General features: G+C 33.9%; 1 protein-coding gene and 1 pseudogene across 2 annotated transcripts in view; both read left to right on the top strand.

Moving 5' to 3' along the window:
* The first annotated feature begins 4,585 nt into the window (after positions 1-4,585).
* The window catches only part of LOC114277435 (putative mitochondrial-processing peptidase subunit beta, mitochondrial), a 44,760-nt pseudogene continuing 31,584 nt past the window's right edge, over positions 4,586-17,761 (top strand). The window contains exons 1-3 of the transcript XR_014334881.1: positions 4,586-4,782; positions 4,923-4,983; positions 11,010-11,062. The product of XR_014334881.1 is annotated as a putative mitochondrial-processing peptidase subunit beta, mitochondrial (transcript). The remainder of the gene's footprint in view (positions 4,783-4,922; positions 4,984-11,009; positions 11,063-17,761) is intronic.
* LOC114277426 (uncharacterized) lies at positions 13,744-16,559 on the top strand. Its single transcript, XM_028219325.2, has 3 exons — positions 13,744-13,938; positions 14,059-15,387; positions 15,651-16,559. Exons 1-3 carry the CDS (start codon positions 13,744-13,746, stop codon positions 16,557-16,559), a joined length of 2,433 nt encoding a protein of 810 aa, XP_028075126.2.

Below are 17,761 nucleotides of genomic sequence, written 5' to 3'. Positions count from 1 at the left end.
GTGAATCCTAAATCTCATTTCTAAATTAGGACAGGGCAACCCTACCCCCCCCCCAATATTGATGAATGCAAATTATGTGCTTATGTGATATTTTGAAAATGATTTGATTTGATTCTAGGGATCAACAATCAGAAGGACATTGATTTCATTCCCAAAATCTGGGGAGTCTAATATGGTAGTAATTTGAGTCTGTGGCAATCCGAGTTATTTGGGGCAATGATCCAATTACAATGATTTGGGGGTTCAATTTAGGCAGTAATTCATATTTTGATCATGATTTGAGTAATCAATAGTAAATTAGGGTGGTGGTTTCACAATTTGAAAGAATTGGAGTTTGAATTTGGGTTCTTACCTTAGTGATCGGGAAAAAAAAAAAAAAACCTTTTGCATATAGAGAGCATTATCACCTTCCTAACTAGGGGATGACACCCTCCTTTCTAGGATTGTATTATTGCCTCTTTGAAAGATTTAGTGAATCCTAGATCTCATTTCTAAATTAGAACAGGGCAACCCTACCCCCCAATAGGCATGAATGCAAATTATGTGCATATGTGATATTTTGAAAATGATTTGATTTGATTCCAGGGATCAACAATCGGAAAGACAATGATTTCATTCCTAAAATCTGGGGAGTCTGATGTGGCAGTGATTTGATTCTGTGGTAATCCGAGTTATTTGGGGCAATGATCCAATTAGAAAGATTTGGGGGTTCAATTTAGGCAGTGATTCATATTGTGATCATGATTTGAGTAATCAGTAGTAAATTAGGGGGGTGGTTTCGCAATTTTAAAAAAATTGGAGTTTGAATTTGGGTTCTTACTTTACTGATCGGAAAAAATAAAATAAAATAAAATAAAAGAATGATTGACTTTTTAAAATTTAAATCCCCAAGAAAACATGTGATTAAAGAATAATTTCAAAAAAAAAAGAAACTTTCCAACTTAAGTAGAGCCTTGGAGGTTATGGAAAGTGTTTGATTTAATAAGAATCTTTAAGTCATTGACTTTAGGGGGAATTTCAACTTTTATGAAAAATGGTAGATAAGGAAGTGGTGACCAAATCTTCAATTTGGAATAAAATTCCAAATCCCCTATAAGATATTTGACTAAGGAGATAATTGTTTTGTTAGATATTTGGAATAAAATCCAAAGCTCCTTGGGAGCAAAGAATTTTGAAAGAAAACCTGAGTAAAATTTTAGAAATTATGAGAAGTTTTTGATTAGACAGAAATCTTTGGGTTTTTGACTTTAGAAGGAATTTGATTTTATGGAAAAGTGTTAGATAAGGAGATAATGACCGAGTCTTTCACTTTGAAATAAAATTTTGAATTTCCTTAGAAGACATTTGACTATAAGGTAATTGTTTGATTGATTTCTTCGAATAAGATTTGAAATTCCTTGGAAATTTTCTGAAAATGAAATTTGAGTAGAATTCGGAAATTATGAAAAGTTCTTTTCATCAAGTAAAAATCATTGGGCCACTGACTTGGAGGGAACCTTAGCTTTATGGAGAAATTTTAGACAAGGAAGTGATGACCAAGTCTCTCATTTCAAATAAAACTTTGGTTGCTCTATAAGATATTTGGCTAAAGGATGACTGTTTGATTGATTCCTTGGAATAAAATCTGAACTCCTGAAAACTTTTGAAAAAAAAAAGAGGAAAGGAAAACTTTGAAAATTTAAATAAAAAAGGGACTTTATTTTGAAAAAGGATTTTGAAAAAAAATACAAGTTGAAATTTGATCATGTACTTTTGAAAATAAATTGGGGCACATTTCGGGAAACAATAAGTAATGGAAAGACAATTGTTTAGATTGATCATTTTGGTAAGAATCATTAAAATTCCTCAAAATTCCCTTGGTTGGGCAACTATCACCTAATGGGTGATGATGACGACCTCGAGATCCAATGGTAACTGTTAAACAAAATTGACTGGGTCCATTCACCTATCCTCAGGTTGGTTGCATAATATCCCGGACACTATTCGCGGGCTATGTTATGTCAATAAGGCAAGCATTAGATTATGCTCTTAGTACTCTTTGATAATTCCCTTGTGGAATGAGAGATATATGGATTGTAATAATTGATGTACCCTTTTGTGACCGGACTTACCTTTTGCATATAGAGAGCATTAGCACATTTCAAACTAGGACAGGATACTCTCTTTTTTAGGATTGTCTTATTGTCTCTTTAAATGATTTAGTGAATTCTAGATCTCATTTCTAAATTAGGATAGGGCAATCCTACCCCCCAGTAGGCATGAATGCAAATTATGTGCTTATGTGATATTTTGATAATGATTTGATTTCAGGGATCAACAATCAGAAAGATTGTGATTTCATTCCCAAAATCTAGAGTCTGATATGGCAGTGATTTGATTCTGTGGCAATCCGAGTTATTTGGGTCAATGATCCAATTACAAAGATTTGGGGGTTCAATTTAGGCCGTGATTCATATTTTGATCATGATTTGAGTAATCAGTAGTAAATTACGGGAGTGGTTTCCCAATTTTAAAGAATTTGAGTTTGAGTTTGAGTTTGAATTTGAATTTGGATTCTTACCTTAGTGATAAAAAAAAAAAAAAAATAAGAAAAAGAAGAAGATGGTTTCCTTTTTAAAATTTAAATCCCCAAGAAAACATGTGATTAAAGAATAACTTCTAAAATAAAGAAACTTTCCAACTTAAGTAGACTTTTGGAGGTTATGGAAGGTGTTTGATTGAATAAGAATCTTTAAGTCATTGACTTTAGGGGGAATTTCAACTTTTTTGAAAAATGGTAGATAAGGAAGTGGTGATCAAATCTTCAATTTTGAATAAAATTCCAAATCCCCTAAAAGATATTTTACAAGGTGACAATTGTTTGATTAGATATTTGGAATAAAATGCAAAGCTCTGTGAGAGGAAAGAATTTTGAAAGAAAATCCGAGTAGAATTTTAGAAATTATGGAAAGTTTTTGATTAGACAGAAATATTTAGGTTTTTTGACTTTAGACAGAATTTGATTTTATGGAAAAGTGTTAGATAGGGAGGTACTGACCAAGTCTTTCACTTTGAAATAAATCTTTGAATTTCTTAGAAGGCATTTGACTATAAGGTAGCTGTTTGATTGATTTCTTTGAATAAGATCTAAAATTCTTTGGAAATTTTTTGAAAATAAAATTTGAGTAGAGTTCGGAAATTATGGAAAGTTCTTTTCATGAAGTAAAAATCTTTGGGCCACTGACTGTGAGAGAATCTTAATTTTATGGAGAAATGTTAGACAAGGAAGTGATGACCATGTCTCTCATTTTGAATAAAATTTTGGTTCCTCTATAAAATATTTGGCTAAAAGATGATTGTTTGATTGATTCATTGGAATAAAATCTGAACTCTTGAAAACTTTTGAAAAAAGAGGAAAGGAAAACTTTAAAAATTTAAATAAAAAAAGGGACTTTATTTTGAAAATGGATTTTGAAAAAAAATATATGTTGAAATTTGATCATGCACTTTTGAAAATAAATTGGGGCACATTTCAGGAAACAATAAATAATGAAAAGACAATTGTTTAGATTGATCATTATGGTAGTAATCATTAAAATTCCTCAAAATTCCCTTGGTTAGGCAACTATCACCTAATGGGTGGTGATGACGGCTTCAAGATCCAATGGTAACTATTAAACAAAATTGACTGGGTCCATTCACCTATCATCACGTTTGTTGCATAATATCTCGGACACTATTCGCGGGCTATGTTATGTCAATAAGTCAATCACCAGATTATGCCATAAAAAATGTATATTTTTACGATTTACAAAAATATGTCGTAAAATATTTATACTTAAGACTTCATATATTTCATGTTATAAAATATTATAGCTTTACACGACATGCTAATGAATGTCGTGAAAACTTGTACAAAAATAAATAAATAAGTACAATCTGATTTTTTTATGGCATGCAAAAATATGCGGTAAAAAATATATATTTTCACGACATACAAAAATATGTTATAAAATATTTATACTTAAAGACAACATACATTTCATGTCGTAAAATATTAAATTTTATATGTTTTTGAATTTAATGATATTTTTAGAAAATAAAAAAATATTTTTCCTTCTAAGTATATATAAATTATTTGAATTTAAAAAGTAAAAAAAAAAAAAATTTATTTAAGAACTTATGCCGCACTTCTTTTCATTCTAAATCCATACCTCTTTTTATTCCAAACCGTCTCATTCTCTAGAGAAATTATATGTTAATTATAAATAATAATAAAAAATTCTAGAAGTTCTTAAATACTTATAAATTTCTAATAGATATGACAATTTTTTTATTTTTTTTCCAATAAACTAGATATTCTAGTTATAATCTAGATTTTTTTAATACAAAAATAATTTATAAAATTACATCTTTTTTCCTAAAATTTTCTACTCCTACTCCAAATTTCATTTATTTATTAATATTGTTAAAATTACACATTCTTTGCATTTCAATTTTTTTTTATTAATATTGTCATTTGTTTTTTTAACAGATTTATTGCAATCTGATTTAAAATAACAGTTTTTTTTTTTTTTGGAACAGATTTATTAGCAAACTGTTAGCCCACATATTTTCTTTTTGTATATACGTCTCTCTCTCTCTCTCTCTCTCTTCTCTCCATCGACATCTCACACAAACACACGAGCACCACCAGCGACCACCACCAGCCACTGCCCCTCCGATGATGTTAGTTACACGAGCACCAATCGATTGATTCCGAGCTTGGCATTTGATTTTAATTCCGAGCCTCGTATTAATTCGGTGACAGCCTTGGATTGCATCCCTTATTCGATTAATTCAGTTTCTCCTCTCTCATCTCTCTTTGATTTTGATTTTGATTTCTAGGGTTTTGATTTTGATTTGATTTCTATTCAATTAACCTAAATTTTTCTCCCTTGTAGTTTCATTTCAACTTTATGATCTCAAGCAGCAAGGATTCATAGAGAGACAGGAGCTTATGAGGTATTTTGAATTGTGTTGTGTTTATGGCTCTTCAATGAAAATTTCTATTGATTTGGTTATGTAACATGTTTTGATGGTTTGAATGTCTCTGTTCTTACAGAATTTTTTTCCAATTGCTAGTTGAATTTTGCTTTGTTCTGAATTTTGATGGAGACATTAGTTGCTTAGTTAGTATTATTAAATTTAACTGCTATGCTTGACAACTGATTCACTGTATGCTGTATTACTTCTACAACTATGTAATATTGAAGTTCACACTATTTCATGGGTTTTAAGAATCCTATGAGCCCTTGCCTGTGCTCGAAGATCAACCTGATAGGACACCACAGAAAATATATACATATATTTAGAATCAATAAGTTATAGTTTGAATGTAATTGACAATTAAGCAGTCTAGACTTGGTGCTCATCTTCATCATTGGTAAGTTGGGGGTCTCGAAGTAAACAGGAAGTAGGCATAACCTATGACTAAGCCAGTTGTGGTGGTGAAAAATGCAATTGGCTCCATAACATCCCATGAGAATTCCCAGAATGTAAGACGAAAAAGAGCCCGACCTGCATGATAGCCAACCCTAGCCCTGACTGGAGGATGTGCCGGACCTGCTTATGTGCCAGCATGTCGATTTCTTCCTTCTTCTCCTGGAACTTCTTTAGCTCATACCTCCTGGGGTCATCTTCAAGTGTCAGGGCAAGGGGCACTGCTCTTCTAACCAAATCCACCACCTGAATACGTAGAAGTAAATGGAACAACAAAAATCAATTTAAGTAATAATATCAAATATGTAAGGCTTCTAAACAGAAAGGACCATGGCTGTAAGAATTGTGTGATTCATGATTAGATTCATACGTTTTGATATGAGTTTCAACCAAAAAGATGTTTCGCCCCTCTATCAAGAAATAAAGAGATCAATTAATTATATTAATGAACTTAATTATATATACATGTATATATAATTTAGTTCTATTGATATTCATTTTATTTTAAACATTGTGTGTATTTTTATATGTATATATACATGTATAAGAATATGTTATTTTTTCATAAATTATATTAGATTATATTAAATAAAGTGCTCTTATGATTCATGATTCACTATTGTAGCAAAACGATTCACGGTTCGGTTCGCTATTTGACAATAATGGAAATGACAGATAGATTGGGAGAAAAAAACTTTTGAGACTCACCAAAATGAAAGTTCATATCGTGTCAACAACTCAAGCCAATTTATCCCAGTTGGATAGCCGATACAAATCTAATCAACATATCTACAACATTCAAGTAGGCTAAATAAAGAAAGAAACACACCATCCACGGGTCAAATGTTTCATTTCAACAGTCTAAGAGGTACACTTGCAGAAATAAAAATCACCATATGGAGAGAATAATCATAGAAATAATAAACCTCTAAGAAGGAAGGTTAAACTAAGAAGAAAAAGAAGAAGAAGAAATGGCAATCATAATTATGTCTAGTTGGACATGCACACATTATGTATTGAGTGTACCTCATAACTTTGCATAAAACTCTCATTTTATGTCTAAAACACTCTACATTAGTTGATAAACACAATTTTACTCTAAATAAATAAAGTACTTAAGAAATATGAAATCAAGCCATAGTTTGGTATCCTCTTGGACATGACAATTAGATGATATGACACACTTAAACACAAACCTGTACACAACACTCGTACCCAAGTCTAGGTATCCATATATGATATACCACACAAGAACTTGGCACCTTTTGCATTGTAACACAATTTAAATTGAGGCTATACCAGTAACTGGTTGCTGGAGATAGTCAAACTTGGGTTTTAATCACTTGATTTGCAAGATATCACCTATTGTTTAACTGATTCCATCTCATTCTATATGGCAGATGGAAGAGTACATCTTATGTTTAATGCTGTTGGGGACATTGCCAACGGCAACATTCACTATGTCAACCGAATCATTTCTGATTTTAAAGTTCTTCACGATCAAATGCACAATCTATGAAATTGAAAACTAAACTTTGAGAAAGTACTCATTTAATCTGTCATGACCTTATCTTGACTCTTTCATAATATATTCAAAATACAATCAAGTAATAAACATTTGACAATCCAAAATCTATGACAAACACAAACTAAGAACTTGGAAGTGCCCAAACTTCATTAATATGGTATTGTGCCTTTGATTGATCAAAGCATTTCATTTAACATAGATTGGGCTCTGTAGAGGGTTGCTAGCTGCATTTTCATCAGTTTGATGAAGGAGCTCTTAATCAGCTAATGAAAAGGACATAATTTTAGAGCTGTAAGCAGAAAGTTTTAGATAGCATCATAATCCTGTAATGACAAAAAGGAAAAAAATTAAAATAAAATACTACAAAGTAACAGCAGAAAAAACAATTGAGAGGGGAAAGGAGGATAAGCAAGAAGCATGAGACAAAGGCTTGAATAAGTAATAATTGTGCAACCAATTGAGTGAAGTGATTGCCAGAAACAGAGATTAACCAAAACAGGTTTGAAACATCATTACACAATTAGCATTTGGGTATATCACCACCACTGGTTTAGTCATAGGTTATGCCATCTGCACCTTTAGATGCATCTAGACTTGGTGCAAATACTAATGATGAAGATAAGCACTACGTGAGGACGGATTGTGAAGGTGTGGAAGTGTTGCATGATTAATGAGAAGTAGGAACATTTGATTTTCATATAACCGAATGCTTGTTGGGCTTGACTAGTTCTCCTTTACTATTAGCTGTGATGCAATCTTTTAAAGAATTAGTTTTAGGATATTTTTTTCCATCTTGTGTGAAGTGTATTTTTTCAGATGAACATGATAATTTATTATGATTATTATGTTTTGGAGTCTTTTTGTGAGGTAGTAGATTATGTGAATTTTGTTACACAATGAAAACTTAGGTGCTTTGGTTTGATGCGAAAAACTATTTCTGCAACCCAATAGTGAAGGAAATGGTCATGTAATTGGTGGTACAGAATTAATGATGTGATATTGTTGTTGCACCAACTGGAATATCATTCTATTTGTGCTATGTTAAATCGAGAATAGGCTTTCTAATATGAATGTTTATACCTGTGACTTGTGATTTATTTGAGTGCAGTGTCAGTTGTGGAAATTTAATATTTGTATGATGAAACCTACACTTTGAATGAATCTCAACCACACTTGTGTTTCTTCATATTTTTCTTTGTTTGAGTTTCTTATCCCTAGCATTACTCTTACCAAAAACTAATCAGGTAAGTCCCAGAGATTAGGCTAGACAAGACTTGTTCAATTAGGTAACTAGGCTAGAGAAGATGAGTTCAATTAGGCTAGACAATACGTCTTCAATTAGCAATCTTTCAAATTGGAGATGGAAGGCAAGAACACAGAAGGTATGATTTCCTATTAAAAATTGAAGGAAACTAAGTTTCTATTAAAAAAAATTTGGCTGTAAAACACTGCTTTAGGAGTTTAGAACATTTCTAGTTAATTAGATTGAAACAGACTAATCACTATCATCATAAAGAAAAAGAAAAAAAAGTTTAGCAATTCAGCTAGTAACCTTACTTGTATTAGTGTTAATCATCCAAGACAATGACCCCAGGCTCTGATTTATTGGTGCTTTCTTCAGTTGGTTCATCGGCACTTGAATCCACATCATCTCTAGTTCCATATTTTACGTTGCATAACATATTGTTTAGACCAGACGTATTTTACATTACATCAGTTTCTTCAACTTTAACTAATGTATTAATGCATTGATATATTTTCTAGTATTGCATTTCCTATATCAAAGGTCAAAGCCTGATGTTTATTATTACATTTGCATTATGTTACTCCACCAGAAGTAGCTTATTTCCGTTACTAGAGCATAACATATTGTTTTGTGAAATTCTTATTAATTTGCTGATCTAATTGTTATTGTGAGTGCCCATTTTCTTATTAACAGTTGAATCTTGAAATTGTTAGGCAAGGTTATGTTTCTGTATATATATATATTATATTTTAAAAATAACCTTCTACGGCATATAAAATTGTCATAAAAAGTGTAATGATTTACGACATGCAAGAAAATGCCGTAAAAGATTATATATGACATACTTTGTATGTCATAAGTATATTAAAAATGACCTTCTACGGCGTACAAAATTATGTGGTAAGAAGTGATGATGTATGACATGTAAGAAAATGCCGTAAAATATTATATACGGCATGCAAAGTATGCCATAAATATATTCAAAATAACCTTCTACGAAATGCAAAATTATGCCATGGAAAGTATGATGATTTATGGCATGACAAAAATGTCGTAAAAAATAATATATGACATACAAAATGTCATTAATGTTTAATTTATTACTTTTTACAACTTTACCTGCATGTCGTAAATGATGCTAAACTTTTCACGGCATGTCATATAACGGCATTTGTGTGCATGCCGTGAAAGAGTTTTTACGACATGCATTGCAAGTCGTAAAAATTCAATTTTATTGTAGTGTTGTATCTTTTGTTAAGTAGCATTTTCCTTTTTGGATCAATCTCTATTTAGAGACTTTGATCGTCAAATGGTCCCAACAATGGTTTGTTGCTCTTAGTTTCTTATTTGATAACTTTGAAGTATGGAACTTCCCTTGGATCTTGTGAATTTTCTCATGGATTAAAGAGGTCTAATGTTGGGCTCATTTTTTATTTTTATTTTTAATTGCAGTTCTGTCATCGGTATCGGGCTTCAAGATAGAGTACAAAATTTGAAAAATGGTAACTTGTTGTCATTTAGTTTCGCTGCTTAAGTTTTGAGACAATGTGCTGGCTTTACTCTCCTAATTGTCACTGCTTTCTTCTATGTAGGGGAAGTGCTATTGCTTGCTTGTGTCATATTGGTTGGCCTGTTTGCATTGCAGCATTATGGCACCCACAGGGTAGCTTTTATGTTTGCACCAATTGTGATTATCTGGTTGATATCAATTTTTGCTATTGGGTTGTACAATACCATATATTGGAACCCGAAAATTGTTTATGCAATATCTCCACATTATATCATCAAGTTCGTTAGTGATATTGGTAAAGATGGATGGATTTCGCTTGGAGGGATCCTTCTCTCCATCACAGGTATATGGGATCTGTGCACTTGTGCCTTGTTCCATGTTTTCAGATATGAGTGGTGTTATGAGTTTGGAAAATTGAAATTTTAGGTAGCATTTGGTTTAGTTTTAGAATTATGATTTGAATATGGAGTTGTGTTTTGAGTTTGTGAGTTTTGAAATTATGATTTGAAAAGAGAAAATTTGTTTGGTTATGAGTTTTGAATTGAGTGTTGAATTTTTGAAATAAGAAAAGTTATTTGATTATGAGTTTTGGAAAGAGTTTTTAAAGCTTAATTAAAAAACTTAAACTCATAATTAAACACACAATTCAAAATTCTATTGAAAATTCTATTCAAAGCTCATAACCAAACTCTTTTTAAAATTTAATTCAAAAAAATAATTATTGAAAAAACTAATTTTTTTATTTAAAAAATTAAAAAAATTCCGAAAATATTACTTTTGATTGTATATTTGGTTGGAATTTTTTTAAAAATTGTTTTGTTTAAAAATATTTTTTTATTTTTTAAAAATTTCTATGACAAATTAATTTTTATTTAATTTTTTTTTTGGGTAATTTTAAATAAATGGTCAAAAAAAAAAAAAGCACTGTTCTGGTCAACCGGGCGGACGACCGGGTAGACCAAAATTCAAAACCTCCCTGCCCTGCCAAACATGTTGTCAAATGAGTTTTGAAATGTGGCCTTGGTATCAATTTTTTAAAACTTAAACCAAACAAAGTATTGAAACATAAGGGTGGAATCATGTTTCCAGAGTTAAACCAAACAGAGCCTTAGTTTTTCTTTTCTCTTTCTCTCATTTTCATGAATCTAGACACTGGTTATTATTTGTTGAATGTATACAATATTTTACTTCATGAACCAAAGAATACTGAATCTTTTCTTGAAACATGCCACCTTAATCACTGAGCTTTTGTGTGGTCTCATCAGGTACTGAAGCTATGTTTGCAGATCTGGGGCATTTCATTGCGTTGTCAATAAGGGTAAGTCCTTTTTTTAAGGTACACGGTAAGTCTTTATCTAACCTATATTCTGGAAAGTGGCAATAGGAATTACTGAGGTCAGATGTTGATAATAAAAATGGGTTATTGGTGTAGTTGTACTCTGATGCTCAGTTGAGAACCCACGATATTTTTTCATTTCTGTTAGGTCTTTATGCTAACTTTTGAGCCAGTTTGTTTAATCTTGCATTGTGTGTGAGGCAGAAACTAAAATTTGAACCACCACTGGTCCCAGCTATTGTGGTTTGCATCCTTGTGTGTCTTAGTGTTCAAGCCTGGCATGTGCGTAGATATGCTAATCACTTCACCCAGTCTCTCCTTTATTTATTGTTTTGCGTTACATGAGGTGTCTGTGGATATCTCTGATCTCTTCATGTCAGTTGCACACATGGCAGATTTCATGTTGTGTATATGTCGGATTAAAGATTTACATGTGGCTTCACACGTCTATCGTTTATGAAGACATGTCTAAGTGATTTACTTAGAAAAGACTTATCCCCACCAAGAAATCTATGCCACGCAGCGCATGATGTACCGCAGTGATTTAAACAGTGCCTCAAATGACTCATTCAACTATAGCTCACCGTGATGTTTACACAGCAGGATGTCACCTCCCGCGGAAGGGTTTGCCATGCTCCTCTCCCAATACCTAAGTTAAAGAGGCAGGACTATGGTATTCTGAGTTTTTCAGCATAGCGCTGTAGGACTCTGGGATTGACTGGTTTTCTGGCTAGAGACAAAGTTATCACTTGGCATGTCATCCTGCAGGGGGACATTGTCTTTGGTAAATTCATTTGAGAGAGAGACCACACCACGGAGTTTCTTGTACAGATGCTTGGGGATCAAGGTAAAACCCAAGGGATTGATATGCTCTGACACATGAGCTGACATATGCTAACGAAATTCCAAAATATATGGGGAATTCGTCATTGTGGATCATGTGACCCTCCTATAAATAGATTAGACTTTTTCATTTGGCCCATTTTCTCACTTTGACCCTTTGTTTTGCAAATCTGCAACTTGTTTTTCAAATTGCAACACTTGCAGCCCTGTGATATGGATCAAAGTGAAACTATTAGTTTTTCAGTTATATATATATATATATATTTTTTTTTTTTCACTTAGGCATTTATATTCAAAATTTTAAATATTTTTTCTCATGAAATTAAAATGTTAAAATTGTTTTTATTGTAGACTTTTTTTTTTTTTTTTCTTTTCTTTTATTTAGATGCTTTAACTTGGTGACAAAATAATTCATCCATACAAAATTTAATTTTCCACATGTATTGTTATCTTTGACAGAAAAATTAAGGGTAAATTACACAGACCATCTCGGAGATTTAGTAATAAAATATAGCAAGTCTCACAAGGTTGACATAATTACACTAACCTCCCTCGTAATAAGGCTAAAATGACCTAAAAAAATACAGATGGTGTGTAGACAAAGGGATAATCATTGATAAGATATATATTTTAATGTAAAAAAGATGACAACATCATTTTTCTATCAATTCGGCTAACAAATGATTGATGGAAAGAGTGCGAAGTGTTTTGTGAATTAAAATCCTAAGGGAACATGATGCAACGGGAAACGCAAATAGATAAAGGTAATGATCTTAGAGAGCGTTGATTCAAGGATGGATACCGGAAGCACGATTCTTCTCTAGACTTGTTCATTCGCAAAGAAAACCAAGAATAAAGGCTCAATAGTGGTTGATTCTCAAAGAATACCCAAGTTTGGAAAGAAGACTATAAAATCGAAATTGTATTAATTCTTAAAATTTGTTTTTTCCCCTAAGATTGACAACCCTTATTTATAATAAAATAAATCTAATTCTTATAGAACAAGAAACTAATAAAATAGGAAAACTAATTAAATCAACACAATTTAAGAAATGCAAACATTCTTAGATTCTATACTAAACTAGAAGATTCCTAATAAAATACTAACACCAAAATAAATAAAATAAAATAATTTGAAATTCTAAAATCTTGTCTACATCATTCTCCCCCACTTGAGAAAACTCGTCCTTGAGGTTTCATTATTCGAAACAATTTGATATGTCTACACTTGTCCACAATCACTTTGTATTTAAGATTAATTTTCTCAAATTTGAATTTTAAAGAATTGTCTTCCAAAGTTAAATGATCACCAAAATGATTCCATAATTCTTAGTGATTATCTGTTGGTTTATTTCGATCCACAATCGGATCTAGAATAATTTTTTATGTGAATGGCCACGCAATTGTATCCTCTTGTTCAAGGACTTGGTTCACGTGATCTGTATCCTCCTTGGATGCATGATCCTTCCTTAGTCTTTGTTTGTGGAAACTCAACACGTTGAGATCATCATCAATTGCCCCTTCTTCCACAGGAACAATCGTAAGCTTTGATACCACCTGATGCAGTGGCAAACACAAAATAGGTAAGGTAAGGTAACAATCTTAGAGACCGCCAATTCAAGAATGAATACCGGATGCAAGATCCTTCTGTAGACTTATTGAATCACGAAGAATATCGAGAATAAGGGCTCAATAGCGGTTGATTCTTAAAGAATACCCAAGGTTAGAAAGGAGTATAAACTCAAATTTGTATTAATTCTCAAAATTGTTTTTCCATAAGGCTTACAACCCTTATTTATAATAAACCCAATTCTTCTAACATGGATACTCATAGGAATGATCTTTTAATGGAGGAATCTCCTAATCATAGGCTCCAGAGGAACAATGTTTGTGGTCATGATGGTGATGAGTCTGAAAAGTGGCTGTGGAAAATGAGTAAGTACGTGTCTTTCCCTTTGGAGGAGGATGATGTACCTCATTTTACACAATTACTTGACACTCTTGGGCTGGCATTAGTAAGTAAAGGTGGGAAGAAGTTTTGGTCTAGGAAGGGGGGGGGGGGGGTTTACATTTAAGGGGGGTGGTAGTCATAGAGGGGGGAATGGGACAAGGGGTGATGATGGTTCTCGATGAAGATCTTCAGTTGGAATGTTAGAGGACTACGGTCTCGTAGGAAAAGGGACGTAGTTAAAGATATTTTGAAAACGCAACAACCAGATATAGTGATGTTTCAAGAGACAAAGTGTGAGGAGTGTGATAGGGTTTTTATTAGGAGTGTTTGGGGGACTCGATTTAGGAGATGGGCTGTTTTGCCTTCTACAGGGAGATCCGGGGGAATTTTGATTATGTGGGATGATAGAGTCGTATCGGAGTGTGAGGTAGTTGTTGGGGTATTTTCATTGTCTATTAAATTTAGGAATAAGGAATGGTGGCTCACAGGGGTTTATGGTCCTAATAGACCCTGGAGTCAGCAAGATTGGTGGGATGAGTTAGGAGGATTATTTGGGCTTTGTACTCCTAATTGGTGTGTGGGTTGGGATTTCAATGTGGTTAGGCTCGCTTCGGAAAAACTCAATGGGGTTTCTACCAACAGGAGTATGCGGGATTTCGATTCTTTTATAAGGGAGTGTGAGTTGATTGATCCTCCCTTGAGTAATGCAAGGTTCACCTGGTCTAATCTTCAGGAAAATCGGGTGTGTCGCAGATTGGATAGGTTTCTTCATACTTTAGGATGGGAGGAGTTATTTCTGAACATAAGGAAAGAGGTAAGGCCTAGAGTAGTGTCAGATCATTTTCCCGTGATTCTTGAGAGTTGTCCCTTTAAATGGGGTCCTTCCCCATTCAGGTTCGAGAATATGTGGTTGGAAAATCGATCTTTTAAGGAGTTCTTTAGAGATTGGTGGGAAAATGGTAGAGTCCATGGATGGGAGGGCTTTAAGTTTATACAAAAGTTGAGAGGTGTCAAGGATAATTTAAAAGTTTGGAAACGTGAAGTTTTTGGGGATTTAGGTGCGGTGAAAATGGGGTTAGTTCGGGATATTGAGGAATTAGATGTGAAGGAGGCTGGGGAGGGTTTATCTAGAGCATTAAGGGAAAGGCGGTCTATGCTCAGAATGAAACTGGAAGAAATTGTCTTTGAGGAGGATGAGACAAGACAGGCTGTATTTGAGTGTGAAAGAGATAAGGCTCGAGGTCCGGATGGTTTTTCAATAGCCGTATTTCAAGATTGTTGGGATATTGTAAAAAGTGATCTCTTGAGAGTGTTTGGTGAGTTCTTTGAGAGTGGGAATGTTAATTTGTGTACCAACGCATCCTTTATTTGTCTAATTCCCAAGGAGGGGTCGGTCAAGATTGGGGATTTTAGACCCATTAGCTTGGTTACATCTCTCTATAAGATTTTAGCAAAGGTGCTTTCTAGGAGACTTAAAGAGTTGTTCTTGGGGAAACTATTTCCTTGGCACAAGGTGCGTTCGTGTAGGGTCGGCAGATATTGGATGTAGTCTTAGTGACTAACGAGGTTGTAGAGGAGTATAGGGGGCAACGTAAGGAAGGCGTTGTATTCAAGGTAGACTTCGAGAAGGCATATGATCATGTTGATTGGGGCTTTGTGGATTTTGTTTTGGAAAGAAAGGGGTTTGGAGCTAGGTGGAGAATGTGGATTTGGGGGTGTTTGTCGTCATGCAATATGTCGGTCATTGTGAACGGTAAAGCTGGGAATTCTTTTCAGGCATCTAGGGGTCTAAGGAAGGGTGATCCTTTATCACCATTTTTGTTTATTTTAGTTGCTGATGTGTTGGGTAGGATTATTGATTTAGCTAAGGATAAGGGTGTCATCGAGGGGTTTGTGGTGGGAAGGGATAGGATTGGAGTTACTCATTTACAATTTACGGATGATACTATATTCTTTTCATCAAAGGAGGAAAATAAAGTGGGGGGTTTACTACAGATTTTGAGAATTTTTGAAATTGTGTCGGGCCTCAAGGTCAATCTTAACAAGAGCAGGGTTGTGGGTATTAATCTGGATGATAGCTATGTGCATAGGGTAGCGGATGTGTTGGGATGTTCCATTGAATCCTTTCCCATCAAATACTTAGGGCTTCCATTAGGAGGAAATCCTAGATTGGCGTCCTTTTGGGAACCTGTTCTTGTCAAGATTGGGAAAAGATTGGAGGGATGGAAGCGAGCTTTGTTGTCTAAGGGGGGGAGATATATTTTGGTGCAATCCGTATTAGGATCTGTCTCTATTTATTTCCTGTCCATCTTTAAAATCCTGGTTAGCATAGGGAGGAAGATTAAGAAATTGGTGAGAGACTTTCTTTGGGAAGGGTGTGAAGAGGGCACAGGGGGTCATTTGGTTAGATGGGATACAGTTTCTCTTCTAAAGGAGAAAGGAGGATTAGCTATTGGAAATATTGTTGCTAGGAATGTTGCTCTTTTGGGCAAGTGGTTGTGGAGATTTCTGAGTCAAAGTGAGTCACTATGGTGTTCAGTTATTAAAAGCAAGTATGAAGTTCAACCCAATGGTAGAGATTCTAATGTGGTTAATAGAGGCAATTGTCGTTCACTGTGGAAATCCATTTCTCGTTTGTATCCCCTTGTGTCTAACTACTTTTCGTTGAGAGTGGGGAATGGGTGAACATTCGCTTTTGGGAGGATGTTTGGTTAGGGGATATCTCGTTTGCTAGATCTTTCCTTCTTCTTTATCGGTTGCTTTGTTCTTTAAATGTTTCAATAGCATCGGTGGCTTGTTCTTCTATGGCACCCATCTCTTGGAATTTTGATTTCATTAGAAATTTGAATGATAGGGAGGCGGGGGAGCTGGCATCTTTGTTGGTAGTGCTTGAGGGGGTCTCTCTTTCTTCATCTTGTGATATTAGGATGTGGAATTTGGGCTCTTTAGGGGTCTTTTCATGTAAATCATTTTTTGATAAGCTCATTGATAATCCCTCTATTTCCTTGTTTCCTTCTTATAAGATAATTTGGAAAGCGGATGGCCCTCATAAAGTGAAGTTTTTCATGTGGTCTTTGGCTCAAAGGGTGTAACAACTAATGATGTTCTCCAAAGGAGAAGGCCTAATCACTCTCTGTCCTTAATGGTGTGTGATGTGCAAGAGGAATTTGGAGGAAATGGATCATTTATTTCTTCATTGCCCGATGGCTTGTGTATTATGGCAGCGATTGTTTAGCTTATGCGATGAGCAGTGGGTTGCTCCGTGGGAGTGCGTTCAGATGCTTCTTATTCGGTTTACAGGGTTAGGGAGAACCAAGAGAGGCAAAACAATGTGGACAAGCATTGTTTTTGCTATTTTTTGGGCCATTTGGTTGGAGAGAAATGCTAGAATCTTTGATGGCAAGGAAGCAAGTGTAGAGGCTTTGTGGGATAGGGTAGATTATTTGGCATCATTTTGGGCATTTGTATCTCCTCCTTTTAAAGGAGTTCCCTTGTTCTTGATCTCTAGGGATTAGGCTGCTATTTGCCTTCCTTAGGGGGATGAGTTTTATGTTTTTGTTTTGCTCTTTATCTTCCTCTCTTTGTATGAGGACTCCTTGTCCTCTTTCACACTTTCACATTTTTTAATAATAAAGTTTTGTTGTTGCTCTTCAAAAAAAAAAAAAAGAAACTAATAAAATAGGAAACTAGTTAAATATACACAATTTAAGAAACATAATAATTAATAAAGTGGTAATACCAAAATAAATAAAATAAAAGTGTAAAAATTCTAGAATCTCGTCTATATCAGAATACAGTGTAATTATGCCAAACTTGTGAGGATCAATGTAATTTTTTCAATCCTCAAGGGAGTTTAGTGTAATTTACCCAAATATTATTGGTTTCAC

Source organism: Camellia sinensis, chromosome 7, assembly GCF_055761805.1.
Source record: "Camellia sinensis isolate YWXY chromosome 7, ASM5576180v1, whole genome shotgun sequence".
Classification (NCBI taxonomy): Eukaryota; Viridiplantae; Streptophyta; class Magnoliopsida; order Ericales; family Theaceae; genus Camellia; species Camellia sinensis.
The sequence above is the reverse complement of the archived record's forward strand: the minus strand, read 5'-3'. Positions and strand labels throughout refer to the sequence as shown.